We start from the raw sequence: 14,885 nt of genomic DNA on the forward strand, positions 1-14,885 counted from the left end.
ATTAACAATAAATTGCCTCACTTTCACACTGGTTAGTATAGTATCTATGGTATGTGCAGCTGGAATGCAATTAATAACCGTGCACAGCCTTCGGGGAAATTATAACACTAGGATTTCCTAAGGGGGGCGCTAAGCTAGGGGAATCTATAGGGGGGTTAAAATATGTGGCAACTGGTTGATACAACTAGTAGTGCAGTGTGAGAAGCACACTCAACACGAGGAGCATGCTTTATCTAGGGCATCTGGGGGTATGCCCACACAAGTAAACTTTGCAAATTTAACTTTCTGAGATCGAATTTGGCAATGATATTGACTGAACCTTATTGAATAAGCACTTTAACTAAATGAAATCATAGTAAGGTAAATGGAGCTAACTTCGTGACTGGTGTAACTCCATGAATTTCTACTTTGATGGGCTGTAACTCCTAAACCACTACACTAAATAACGTAATATTTTGTGTTGAAGATACACCAGGCCATGGTTATTACTTGTACCAAAGTGTAAGTTTCTATCTACTCTGATTTTTACGATAGCTTAGTTTGATTAAAGTATTGTAATGCGATTTTGCTTGAAAAGTTTTGTAAATTTCAACTTTTATGGGCCATAACTGCTAAACCACTAAGGCCACATAAACTTAACTATTAGTTTCTTATCCTCCTGTACTCAAAATAGCAGTGCGGGAGGGTGGATTTTTACTAACTAGATAGCTGAATTAGCTAGCTAAAATGACTCAAAATGCAATTTTCTTACACTGCTCTAGCAAGGTACCAACTATAAAAGGTGCTGATTGGCCTCCCTTAGCCACTAGAGGTGCAAAAAATCCTTGATGAGGTAAGGAATATGGTGATGCAGGCGGGGATGAGAAACTATTAATTAAATTTATGTGGCCTACACGAGATAGTTTAATATTTTTGTCAAAGATACACCAGGCTATGATGATTACTTGTATCAAAGTGATAGTTTCTAGCTACTCTGGTTTTCACGCCAGCTCAGTTTGATTGAGTAGCGTAGTGCGCATTGAAATTTCCTTGAAGTTTGAAACCGCCCAAGATAGTTGTTTTCTAACATTACAGCAAGACTGGTGGTGTTGCTGGCTTATTGTCAGTAATTCACGAAGTTACTCCATACGCACTTTTTACACAGCCAGATGCTTTGTGCCATATCTCTGTAATAGCTAAATCGAATCACTCATAATTTGGTGTACATAGACTACATAAATGTATGTTGCTTGTAACCAAATTTGGTTGCAATCAGTTTTGTTGATCATAAGTTATGAATGCAAATGCTAAGTATTCACAGAGTTACCTCATTTACCTTATAACTAGCTTTCATATAAAGAGCACAACATAAATGCTGCAGCATATGGTTTCAAAGTTTGAAGTTCAAGGGGTCTATATGTCTTTGTTTTTAGTGACGGATGTTCTATTAGAGTAGTTGACTGTTGTATTGGAGTATTTCGATGTTTAACACTTTTTAGTACTTTTACCCTTTGATCTAGAGGAGATTAGCTCACTCTTTCCATGTTTTCATTGTTTTAGATGCAATTGTACCTGTACTGTAGCTTCCACTATCTTCTAGCTAGCACACAATTTTGGAGGGGGTGCTTCAGCCCTCCTAAATCCGCCCTTGTTATAAGTATTCATGATCACCATCAGTATCCCAATGAAATATGTACGAGGGACGAAACTGACTCACATGTAGACTATGTCAATACAGGGTGAGCCCATTCTGTTCGGCACCTTTCCTTTCGAGTTTCCTTCACTGCATGTGTGTGGCTTTCTTCTTTCTGTTGTAGACTCTCTGTATACTCCGACCACCAATGGCACCAATTCTGATTTCGATTACATTTAGGAAGGCTCTGTCTCCATGTCAACATGTAATCAGCATAATGCATTCCATACCCAAGTTCCATAACGCACTTAAATTTAGTGCCAATTTAAATCTCACTGAAATAAGGAAAGATTTCTAAATCTTGCGGGTAAATGACATGAATGGTTATGGGCACCCAGTGATATCGCAGCTTCGACACATGGATCAGATTAACCTAGCACAATTCAGAACAGCAGAATATGGTATGTCTAAAACATCTCACTACTACTTCACTGTCACAATAGCTATCTATGCTGTCACGTACGTCATGTATGCTCGCGTATATTAGCTATTTATTTATTTATTTATTAGGCTGTTGATATTTAGCAGGTCATTGCAATTTAAAAAAAAACTTATAGGTGACACTTCCCAACAAACCATCGGCTAAATAAATATTTGCACCATGACCAGTGACCGGCTAAATATCCACTTCGTATTTATTAAGGTTTTACAGCACAAGTAGGACACCTGTTCATACAGCCTGTTTAAAGTTGTTATAAAATGTTTGAAAAGGTGGGGAAAGGTGTATAGGTCAAGTGACATCATCATATTAAGTCAGTAACTCAGTATAGCTATATCGGTAGCTGTTATACTGTTTTGTGTGATGTTTTATATTTCTGCTTTTGTTTGTTTTTGTGTATTTTGTATTTAGTGTAGTTTTGTAAATTTCTTTGTCTCTTTGTTGTCTTTGTAATGTTATATTTTTGGGCTGACACCTTGTACAGACTTTGCCTTTTGTGTATACCTTCCCTCGTGGTAAAATTGATAATAATAATAATAATAGCTAGTTACTGACTTGCTATACATGATATACTATCAATTTCCTTGTTTCAGCCATCATCTCAGCAACTAAAATCTACACTGTCTAGCTGCCAGCTAACTATAGTTTTCAAATAACAGACTAGCTAGATGTTAGTAAGCTTTTCACAAGGCTGCGCCGGGCCACTCATTGTTAAATTTATGCTTCAGATCAGGAAAGTTAACCTAGACCAGTGCAGGTGGGCGGCTCATACAGTCTTACGGCCACTTGACTATTTGGCTAAATGTTCTATTAGCTAGAGTATAGAATTAATGTCTCCCTGAACATTGAAGTTGGTCTTCAGCCCATCTAGCCTGCCAAGAGTTGTTGCGACCCACTTATAAGTCGTGGTCTGGTAAAAGTTGTTGTGGCTTTGGATTTCCAGGAAAAGTGCATAATGAGTTTGCGGAGATTTGTTAAGTTTTCACTCCAGCTGCACTGATTTGTTATAAATTTGGATAGTTTCTACTGTGTTGACATTTTATAGCTACTCACATACATATCTTTTCACTCAAAATATGAATTTCAGACTAGTAACGCATGGCGAAGTTTTAACTATAAATTACTCCTCAGAACTAATACAAAGTTTAAAAAGATTATATTAAAGAAACTATATATGTGTACTAAAGTTTCAATGCTCCAAAGCACCTGTCATGAATACACTATACACATGCAGCATAGACAGTCTGTGATGATTCATTTAGGTAGAAATGCCTACAAAAATGAAAAACAGCAACAGTAAAGCCTTTAATCAATGAAATACAGCATGTTAAAATATTTACAGCTGTGATTTTAATTGTACTAATCACCTGCAGCTGACCTCAGATTTCTGTTTTTGAGCCAAACTTCTTCATGTGACGGGAAAAGTATCAAATGTTCTGTTGCAAAAACCTTTTCTTAGCAGAATTAGTCACCACAACATAAGTATGTTATGTGTACTATTACGTACCTATTATCTCACTTTGTAGTTCCAATATATAGTCCATCTTTCAGCACTATTCCTTCAAAAAGAATTTTAAAATTTTTCCTAACATAGGGCGCATACATTTTTGCCCTCAAAAAATGGTGTCTTATCATGTACACATGATTTTATAGAGTGCCATGTCCTAGATCGCAACACGTCTATTCCTAGCTAATTAATTTATTAGCTAGCTACTCCTATACTAGTCTCGCATGACCCTGCGAGCAAGACTACTCCTGCGCAATCCTTAAACATTGAGGTGATGGAATAATGATGAAAACTTGCATGAAGTCATATAATAACTAGTGTAAGGAAAATAATTAATTTTACATTTGACTTGAATAGGGATCATACTGCAATGAAACAATTAAGGGAGGCCATATTCACCTGCAGCTACTCATAGCTACTAGTTGACATTTAATTCCTACTTCAGTTAAATGCAGCCTGTCAATTGTATAGTTGTGACTGAAGTAGGGATAATGTCAACTAGTGGCTATAGCTAAGAGTTTATAATGAATGGGGGTAAAATCTTGGTATAGATGCAGGTGTAGATGATTTCCCATACTACGTATGTTCCACCCATTATACAGCATTAAATATGATGCAATTAATCAACCCATTCACTACAGAAATGAAAGCACTATGAAGTGAAGATACTCTCTTGGTATTATAACATGCAGTGGAGCTCATAGCTTGTGTCTCATATAATTAAAGGTACTTTAGTAACAGATTTTTGTGTAAACATGGAGACAGATCATAGTTGATAGCTAGTTAGCTATGTAACTCTTGCAGATGGTCTTTTCATTCCTTAGACAATTGACCATAGTGATTTACTATTTGGGTAGTTATCCTGGGTAGGGATAGTGACATCATCACTTGTTGGAGTACAACTAATACATTTATTTACACCACATCTTTTACCACATACAAATTGAATCTAGCAGCATGAGGTTTTCAACACATAATAGAATCACTATAACAGTTGAAGTGAGTGATATCCACACAAAAACAGCCAAGCTGTAAAAAAATGGTGCGGCCTTAAAAAGCCTGGGTGAAAAAAGTTGTGAAATCAAAGGTGGCAGCCAAGAAATGGCTGCAATGGTGTTAATGCTAAAAAAATTTTAATAATGGCCGTGTGCATTGTTAAAATTTATTAACATTAACATCATTGCAGCCATTTCTTGGCCACCACCTTTGATTTCACAACTTTTTTCACCCAGGCTTTTTAAGGCTGCACCATTTTTTCACAGCTTGGCTGTTTTTGTGTGGATATACTGCTAATCTTCATGCAGAACTACATGTTGCAAGTTAAGTTCATAACCATACACTACATGTTCGACTTGCTTGCTTTGCAAAATGTGATAGCTGGTAATCAAGGGGCTGTACAATTATATGGCATAGTTTTGATTGCCTATTATCTATCGTTGACTTATTGACCATACCCAATTGTTTGATCGTGCTCCTTTCGTTAGCCTTCTAGCATTTCCAAAGCCAAATGGTCACCCACCAAGTCTTTTGTTTATCCTTGCATTCCTTGGAGTACTTATGGAGTCTTACTAAGTATACTGTACTGGCAGGTGCTTGCACAATAAATCACAAGGAATTCTCATATTTTAGATTCAAATTATTTTGTTTTGACTGTACAATTGAACTTCTCCAAGAGTCAACCGTGAGTTCTATGAACAATTTACTAGAAAATAAGTTGGGGTGTATAATCGTCATGTAGATGTGCATAGCCAATAATTTATTGTAATAATTATTAAGTAATGTACAGAACTCAGCAAACAAGTGTATACAAGTAGGTTGTGTGTGCAAAATCCTTGAAGTTTTGTAATGTTGTATATACAGTTAATTATGGTGACTGGTATTTTGTTCCACAAATTTAATTGCATAAATGAGTTGACTCTTGTAAATGGTTGCTTGAATTTAATTGAGTGACCTCTGGTAGGTAAATTATTCCTAATGAATGTCACAAAGACTATGAAAACTAACTATAAGGTAATGTCGCTGTGTTTTTCAGATTTTGTTTATGCCCATATGTAGTAGTGCATTTCAAGAGAGCTAATAAGCACGTGTTACGGTATCCCTTGTGCTCTGACTTGCACTCCAACGTGCACTCTGACTTGCACTAACCCTATAACCAGGATACTATTCCTTACAGGTACCGCCACTATTGGTACTATGACAAGACGAAAAGATGGAGAATGTTTTCACATTAAGAGATGGAGCTGCAAGGCTTGCATAACAAAGTTACTGGCAAAGGTGGAAGAAGCAACATTATGCAAAGGCCTACTTTATTCCACTGACTGGCCGGACTAAGGCACATCAACAAAAAGTACTGAAACAAGCTGGAGTAGTGCACGATATTAATCACAGTAGAACAATATATCCCTACTGTGCATTTCCATTATGGTATCTTGAGCATAGTAGGGATATAACTGAACACTTCTTATTGTTTTACTGTGATTTAATATTGTGCACACTATTCCAGCTAGTTTCAGTACTTTTTATCGATGTGCTATTGTCCCTACTCTAGTTGAACCTAAATGTACTATGCTGGGGCTACTTGATGGCTATTTTGTTTTCACCCACACATAATTACGTTTCATTTCCAGCTTTTGAACCAAAATTCTTTGAACCAAAATTTCCAGCAATGTGAAAGATTTAGTATTGTCTTTATGACAAGCTAGTTTAAAGATGCAAAGGCAGCTTCATTTGTGGAAAAACCTACCCTTGCATCTTTGCACTAGCTCTTCACAAAGACAATACCAAATCTTTCACATTGCTAGAAACTTTAAAAAATGCTGGGATAAATGCATAAAATTGTCTAGAATCTAGACAGCTTTCTTGGATGGCTACTCTAACTATACTGGCCACCAAACTCACATTCCTCTTGAAAGCATAAGTTTTGTTGCAATACTGCAACATAGGCTTTTTTCGAAATTGCCTCAATATTTTAGAAAAAGCATTTAGCACCACAAAATAATAATAATCTATATCAATGTTTGAGCCACAAGTGTCAATAGCTCATTAGACAGAGATGGGGTTACACGTTACATAATATATATTACAGTTTACGAGTCTGAATAATATAACGCGTTACTTCTCAAAATGCAGTAATATAGCTTAAGTTACTTTTGGAAACTATTAACTTGTTACTAGTAGCGAAAAAAGTTGTATTATTATGTAATGAGTAGCTAGAAACGAAAAGTAACGAGTAACTCTACCACAACGTAATGCTTACTATGGGTAACGATGAACAAGTAACGCACTATAAATGGCTTTTACTGTCACTTACTTCATCACCTTAATCCATCAACCTTTCATCTATAATGGTACTGCGTGTATGTGTGACTGATGTGCATCACGTGACTACATGCAACTACAAGCCAAAGAATTGGACTTACTGTGCAGTGCATAAGCAACTTAAGAGAAGCCAAAGGGAGCACTGCTTTCCTAACCCCTATACTCTTAACATGCAGTAAGCCAGAGAGTGGGGGATAGGGTAGCTTTGGAAATGAAATTACACAGTCAAGTTTGGATAATACGGCAGATACAGATGCCATTCTGGTGTATGGGGTCATACTCTATAAGAATATTTTAGATTATAGAAGGTCTGTTATAGCATTTTAGACTGCTCTTACTGTGTTTTTACAGATACATTATTAGCTACAGCTTATTAATGGAGATATTATATACAATTTTTTCTGTTAGTGGTTGACTGCTCTATTAGAGTATTTAGATTTTTTGATGCAAGCAATGACCAATAATAATGGGGGAATGGCATTCTTTCTAAAAATGGTTTAAATGCTTCAACAAACCCAAAAAATTGCTGCTTTTATCCACTTCATAATGATATCTTCAAAATTTGAGGCTAAGCTACCCTGCCATAAAAGCAAGAGCTATTGAGTTGTGCACATATAGCATTTAAAGAAGAGAGAAATTTGCAATGCCACATTATCCATCATAAACTCATGCTTACCTGGTGGAAATTTGTATAAGGAACAGGTCCTGACAAATTGTTTGAACACCATCATCCAATTGGAAGTATCTCAAATTTGTAGTGCCACCAAAGCTACTTATATCTACAAGTCAATATACCCTCCCATGTGGGAGAGTATAATTGCAATCGAATGCCCTTGACTATAAATTACTGAAATGAAAAGTGCAATGGATGTTCCACTTCTTTTCTGGCTGTGTTCCAGCATTAGCTATAAACAAAGAACAATACGAGAAGCACTGCTGCAATCAATCTAGTCACACTACAGAAAATAAAACAATGAAGCCATTCTGTGGATTATCTACTAGAAATCAACACCATAGCTTTGTGTTAGTTGAGAAAGAAATGGGACACAAAGGAGGTCCATGCTGCATGCATTGTAACTACTGTAGTTGGCAAAGGCACATCTCAAACCAAAGCAATGCAGTGGCATAGCCAAACCCGGGCAAGCCAGGGCATTGCCCTGGCATCAGACTATTTTGCCCCACCATCAGCCACCCAGAACCCTGGGCAATTAAAGACGTGGGCTGGATTAAAGTTAACTATACTCCATTAACAAGGTAGATAGCATAACTTACTAACTGTCACCAATGTCTTTCTTTCCGACTATATTGCCGATGGACAGAAATGGGATTATCCAAAGGATTTTCCCTTAGAGTAACTCGACTGTGTACAAATAATAGGAGGCAATAAATATAAGCAAGATCATGTGATTACAAAAAAAAATGCGCAGCATTGTGACAAGGAGTGAAGAACAAGGATTATCATTAACTCTTCCAGTATAGTGGGATGGACAGTTAACAGTTGGATTAACTTGTGTAACTATTGGTGCAGTCAAAACTCGAATCAGAGAATAGAGGCGAGATATTTGAGGCAGTAGCACCCGCCTAGCCATGTAGATACTACTAAGTGATAGTTCAAATGGTATGGAATGCTTATTCAGTCAGCAACTGTTTTCTTTTTTCATTTCTAGGCACTAGCAGAGCACAATCATCACGTGATACAACACCATAAGCGCCTCATGCTTTAATTAAAGCTTCTTTCAAGTCTGATATTAGGACGGAGATGTGTATATGGAATAAGGCCAATAGCTAGCGTTCACCTAGATTAAAGTTAAAGTACATTAGTCATGCATACAGTAGTGTAGGTAAAGTATACATAGTGATGCATACACGTTTTTAAAATGCTGTATTGATGTCCATATGAAGATGGGCATGTGTATGTGTTGCATGGTTGAAGGGCTTGCCCGCCCAGTGCCCTGGCATAGCAAAAAGTCTGGCTACGCCACTGAAGCAATGCCAAACAAAATGAAGTCTGTAACCTTATCCATAGTCGGGTTTGGCTGAAGGCATCACTCAATTAGTTAGTCATTAGAAAAACTCAGTGAAATGTAAAAGATTAAATTGCATAAATTTGTTGGATTTTCAGCAACCCCAGGAAGGGTTTGACCGTGTCGCTCTGAAAACATCTAAGACTTGGTTATGCCTATCCAATACTGCCAAGCTGTCATGAAGGAGAAGTGAGGCTGATTTTAGATGACATTTTTGGGTAATGAAGCTACTATACAGTACTATCATACTGTGTATATGATGGCCAAATTTAGATGGTGAGACATACTTATGTAGCAAACCTGAAACATATAATCAACATTAAGTGGCCTAAGTATAACAGGCAGAAGAAACAAAGCACTTTTAAAGAAATTAAGTAAATGATTGGTAACACCAAGAGTTAATAATATGGGAACACTTTTAGAGGAGCTGAATCTACAAAAGTGTTTCCCAGTAAATAAATAATGGCTTGATTGTTATACAGTGGAACCTGTTAATCAGGACACTTGAAAATAATGACATCTGCATAATATTATATTGTAGTCTGACACTTGATAATGGTCACAAAGTATCCCTTAAGTTTCCCTGGTCACAAAGTATCCCCTGGTCACAAAGTATCCCAGGCAGAAGAAACCAGTACATGTTTTCATTTACTGTACTGATTGTTACCGTAATTAGCTTTTTTTCGTTGTAAAATAATTTTCGTATGCAAAATTTGTACAAAAATTTCTTGCGCAAAAATTTTTATACAGGATCGACCTACTCTAATAGAGCAGTCATTCACGTAAATCATACAAAAATATTTTTATCACAAAAAACTTTAGCACGAAAATAAAGCAGATTATGGTATGTCAGAGTGGCTGACTGCTCTATTAGAGCATCTCAATTTTTAACTTATTGATAATGCAGTACAGGAAAGTAGGTTTTACTCCTATAGGCATTTGCCTTTTGTAATTACCTTACCCTTATGGTTAAACAAATAAAATAAAATAAATTAGTACTCAAGCAACTGACGGGAAAAATGTATTAATAAATGTGTTGGTCTTTTGTATATGTTGGACCTTTATTCAATCAAGGGGGGCTGTGGTATATTTTGACATCCATTTTTCTCTGATTATTATTCCAAATACAGCTACCAGTATTCCACAACTGAAGGATCTTCACAGTCACATCATTCCACACTATGCTGCTCATTGGAGAGTGATAGGAACACTACTGGGTCTATCCAGTGGAACACTTGACATCATAAAATATGACAATCGTGATAAAGCCAGGCTTTGTTGTCATGCTGTTTTTGAGGAGTGGCTTGAAGTGGACACCTCTGCTAGTTGGAATAGGTTACTAAGTGTCATCCAGTCACCTGCTGTGTCTAGTAATCAAGCTGCTGAGAATGGTGACTGAGTCTTATATTAAATAGTAACAAGCTAGTTAGTGTATTGTTATAGTTGCGACTGATGAAGATGTAGCTAGCAAGGTGCAGCCTGTCTATTGTGACAGGTTAACTGTCAAGGTACAGTGTTTATAGTGTATTCTATGATATACCTTGTTGTTTGTCTTGTAGGAGCTGAAGCAGTCTCCATGCTAACCAGTAGGGTGGCTGCAATTAATGCACAAGCACGGTTTAGAGTTGATAAGGATACATGGCCACCAGGTCAGTCACTCAATTTTACACCACTTCTACTGGTCCATCATGAAGGACAGCAGAGAATGGATCAAGCTATTGAAGTTGCTAAACTAGTCCACAAAGGTGATGTCACTTCACTAGCTACTAAACAATCAGTCCATGCAAAGCTAAATAGCCATGCTCCACATGTTAGCAAAGTGACTAAAGAGGTGATGGATATTTTAGCCCCACTAGAAGGATGGGAAGAACCACAATTTGTTATGATTGAGGGTGCACCAGGCATTGGCAAGTCTGTATTGTTACGTGAAATAGCTTACAGGTGGGGTAAACAACAATTGTTACAAACATTTACACTGCTACTATTAATCTGTCTACGTGACCCCATTGTTCAACAAGCTACGTCAATCAGTGACCTTCTTCTGTCATTCTGCAAGGGAGACAGACGGGCTAAAGAAATTGCAGCTATGTGTAGTGATTACCTTTTTGAGAATAATGGTAAACATCTGCTTTTTCTTTTTGATGGCTTTGACGAGTTTCCAGAGCATCTACGAGAAAACAGTTTAATTGGTGAGATTATAAATCGTAACATTTTACCACTCTGTGGGTTAATAGTGTCATCTCGTCCACACGTTTCAGTATCCCTTCGAAAACAAGCCACCATCAAGGTAGACATCTTGGGTTTTACTGAGGAGGAACAACATCATTATATTAAACAGTCTTTACAGGGACAACCACAAAGTATTGAAAAGCTTACCCACTACTTGCAAGATCATCTCACCATCAGCAACCTCTGTTTAGTGCCTTTTAACATAGTAATATTGCTTTTCCTGCATGAAATGGGTATTCCCCTTCCCAGTGATTCTAGCAATTTATACCATCACTTCATCTGTCTCACCATCTGTCGACATCTTGCCAAATCTGGTCATCCGCTGAAAAATAACATCAAGCAGCTAACTGACCTACCAGAACCTTACAGTAAAATACTTAAGCAACTTTCCAAGTTAGCATTACAAGCACTCAATAACAACCAACTAGTTTTTACCTATGAAGAGATGCAAACTGCATGTCTAAATATCATAGCTACCCCTGAGGCTATTAATGGGTTTGGTTTGCTACAAGCTGTACAACATTTTAGCCTTACAGGGAAAACAATGACATTTAACTTCCTCCACCTCACTATTCAGGAATACCTAGCGGCTAACTATATTATAACTGAACTCCAACCAGACAAAGAGCTTCGTCTCCTTCATGAGCAATTCTGGAGCGATCTTCATGCAAACATGTTTTTAATTTACATCACACTCACAAAGGGACAACGATATTCTTTTAAGAAATTCTTGTCTGGTGGAGATGATAAGATCACTATTTCTAGCAAATTCCTTGATGACCAGTTAAAATGTTTCCGCCTGTATCGATGCTTCAAGGAGGCAGGAGACGATAGTGTGTGCAAATCCATTGAAAAGGCAGCGATCTTCAATAAAATTGATCTTCAAGGTACTAGCCACCTATCAGCTACTGATCTTGAGTGTGTGGCATTCTTCCTCACCTCCTTTTCCCACAAGGAGTGGGTAGAACTTAGCTTTTATGGCTGCTATATCCAAGATAGCGGCCTTCATATTATCCACAAATATCTTAATGGTAGTGATATCACCATTACCAAGTTGTGGTTGAACTATAATTTCCTCACCAGCTCATCCTCCTCCTTCATCAGTGACATCGTCCTCAGCTGCAAAGTAAAAGTGTTGGGGATTAGTCATAACCACACAATTGGGGAGAGTGAAGAGCTCTACACCATGTTAACCCATCCCTCCTCTATGCTAACAACACTGTACATGAATAATACCTCATTATCTTCGATTGCAGCAAGAACACTATTCACTGCAGTGAAGGATAGTAACAAGTTGAAGGAGCTTGACATTAGACACAACTCCATTACTAATGATATGGCTGAGTGCATTACTACAGCACTGACTACCAACAAGTCTCTAGTTAAACTGTGGATGACAGACAACCCGATTAGTGAGGAAGCCATAGTGACAATACTACAAGCCTTGAGGGGTAATAATACACTACAATGGCTAGCTGTTCCCAGTTACCTTACAGCTATTTACTACAGGATTAGATCAATAGAACAAGAAATCAATGCTAAGAGATTAAGTCAAGGAATACAAGAGAATCTAACAGTTTACTGCTGCATACACTTTTAGTAGTTCAGTTCATTATGCTATTAGCTATTTACAGCTGTATACTCACATGCATGTGCTGTTATTTCATTGCAAAAGTTAATGATGAGAAGTGGTGACAATGCATGGACTTGTTTACCATAATGGCAGAGCTCAACCAGACTATAGCATGTTCATATGGAGGGGATGATGGAGCCTATACATACCTGAGAAAACAGCTCAAAAGTAAAATAAAGTAGATTTTGTCTCAAGAGAAATCACATGTATTTCAGCCAACAAGATAATAGTGTTGACAGTAAAAAGCAACTGCATACATGGTTGGTTTAGCTCAATTAGAAGTGTGAGAAAGTTGTACCAGAGTACACTTTTATGGTTTGTTAACAGAAAGTGTTATAAGGGTGCTCTGTACAGCTTGCATAAGGCTTCCAAAGTCACATGGTGGAACAGGTTATCTTTTACATAGATGGAATATTATGGTCGTTAATTAGTCTGTGGCTTATTACTGAATTTTTAGCACCTGTGCATTAGGAAACAGGCACACCCCTTGCTATTCTACACCCTTATGTTTAAAATAGAACTAATCTGTCATTTTTCACCCAGAAGGCATGAAAATTTTGGATGAGTTACTGTAATAAGTTTGCTATAATGGAGCACTTGCAGTTTTTCGGTAGTAACTTCAGGTAACAAATAGCATGGAAGTGAAAAGGAAGATTGGTGGCATTTTCAAACCGGAAGTTGAGTATCTGATGATTGAGAAGCTAAAAAACTAAAAATAAAAACACAATAGTTTGTACTGTTTTGTATAGTGTATCATGAAAGTATCAAGGCTCTAGTGTGTTAAGACTAGTTCTGGAAAAATTATAACTCACATTCTACAGCAAATTGGCAGTTGGGTTTGGACTACAGTGTGCTCTAGTGTTAGCTTATATCCAGTAAGAAAGTACAGTATAATTTGCCCAAACCATTTGTGAGTTATGGTAATTTCATGGGAGCCGTACATGAACTGTACAGAGCACCCTTAAGTTATAAACTTTGATTGGTCATGAATACAGTATAAGATATTTGAAAATTTTTTAGCTTGTCAAAATAGTTAGTACTACAAATTAAAGATCTTGTGCAGCTATATTATATATAATTTTTGAAGTATAGCCAGATACAGCTCATAGCTGGGAGGATAGCTATTTTACTACTTACTAGCACAACTAGTAGTAATGATTTCTGAGGTTCTTATGTTCCAAAAATTTAGCATTATGCTTTTAAACAGTGCTTTAAAAATTATTTATATATATATATATATATATATATATATATGCCTTTGAGAAAACCCCATTATTCCCAGCATCTTTGGCCAATAATGCCAATATTAGACTATTTACGTTGATGTTTTAAACAGTTATCTATTCTTTTAGCTGATTGCTATATTAGAGTATTTCATTTCTATGTGACTGTACATGTTTTATTAGAATAATATAGCCAGTGACTGATTTCTGATTGCCCTATTAGCATATCTCAATGGAATTGTGCAATCTGCAGATATTCTTACTGTAAAGGCTTTATACCACTTCACAATGTCAGGTGCCCACATGTACACAATACCCCCTATTATTCCACTGGCAAAAATCATTAAATCCAGTGATATCCATGCAATTACCAGAAAAGCCTATGGTAGTAGTAATTTTGCTAATTTTCAAGTTTGAGTGTAAGCAGACAATAATTCCACAGTAGCTATGTGGGAGAATAATTATGCTACGTATTTATCAGTTCTATATAAACCCTAAAACAGTTTTGTTCTAATACTCTCCAATAAGAGTTTACACTACACAACTTATCTTGTTATGACACGTATGTATTGATATAGCACCATTGCAAGTCGAAACTTTGGTGACATTTATGGTCAACTTTGCATAGAATTTTGACCATTTCTGTCTTCATCTCCCTGAGGTAGCAATTAACCTGTTAAAACATGGTACAAAATAGCTAAAGGTTTTGTTGAATGAAACAACTTGATTTCTATTTGAAGTTAATAGGTAATTTTGATTTTGAAGTTATGATCACTTTTTTATCAGCTACAAAATTCCTGTATCCCCTTGGGATGTAAGTTACCCATGGGAAGATAAAAT

The 14,885-nt window shown here is 36.8% G+C and overlaps 1 protein-coding gene across 2 annotated transcripts; it reads left to right on the forward strand.

The window, feature by feature from the left end:
- The first annotated feature begins 1,964 nt into the window (after positions 1-1,964).
- LOC136238107 (protein NLRC5-like) lies at positions 1,965-12,869 on the forward strand. Of its 2 annotated transcripts, XM_066028438.1 has the most exons (5): positions 1,969-2,073; positions 5,248-5,299; positions 10,091-10,351; positions 10,404-10,468; positions 10,520-12,869. In XM_066028438.1, exon 5 carries the CDS (start codon positions 10,537-10,539, stop codon positions 12,787-12,789), a length of 2,253 nt encoding a protein of 750 aa, XP_065884510.1. In that variant the 5' UTR covers positions 1,969-2,073; positions 5,248-5,299; positions 10,091-10,351; positions 10,404-10,468; positions 10,520-10,536; the 3' UTR covers positions 12,790-12,869. The 2 variants fall into 2 exon arrangements, with proteins under 2 accessions (XP_065884509.1, XP_065884510.1); XM_066028437.1 differs by lacking the exon at positions 5,248-5,299 and having other exon boundaries at positions 1,965-2,073.
- The last annotated feature ends 2,016 nt before the right edge of the window (positions 12,870-14,885 follow it).

This window comes from Dysidea avara, chromosome 11 (genome assembly GCF_963678975.1).
Source record: "Dysidea avara chromosome 11, odDysAvar1.4, whole genome shotgun sequence".
In the NCBI taxonomy this organism is placed as follows: domain Eukaryota; kingdom Metazoa; phylum Porifera; class Demospongiae; order Dictyoceratida; family Dysideidae; genus Dysidea; species Dysidea avara.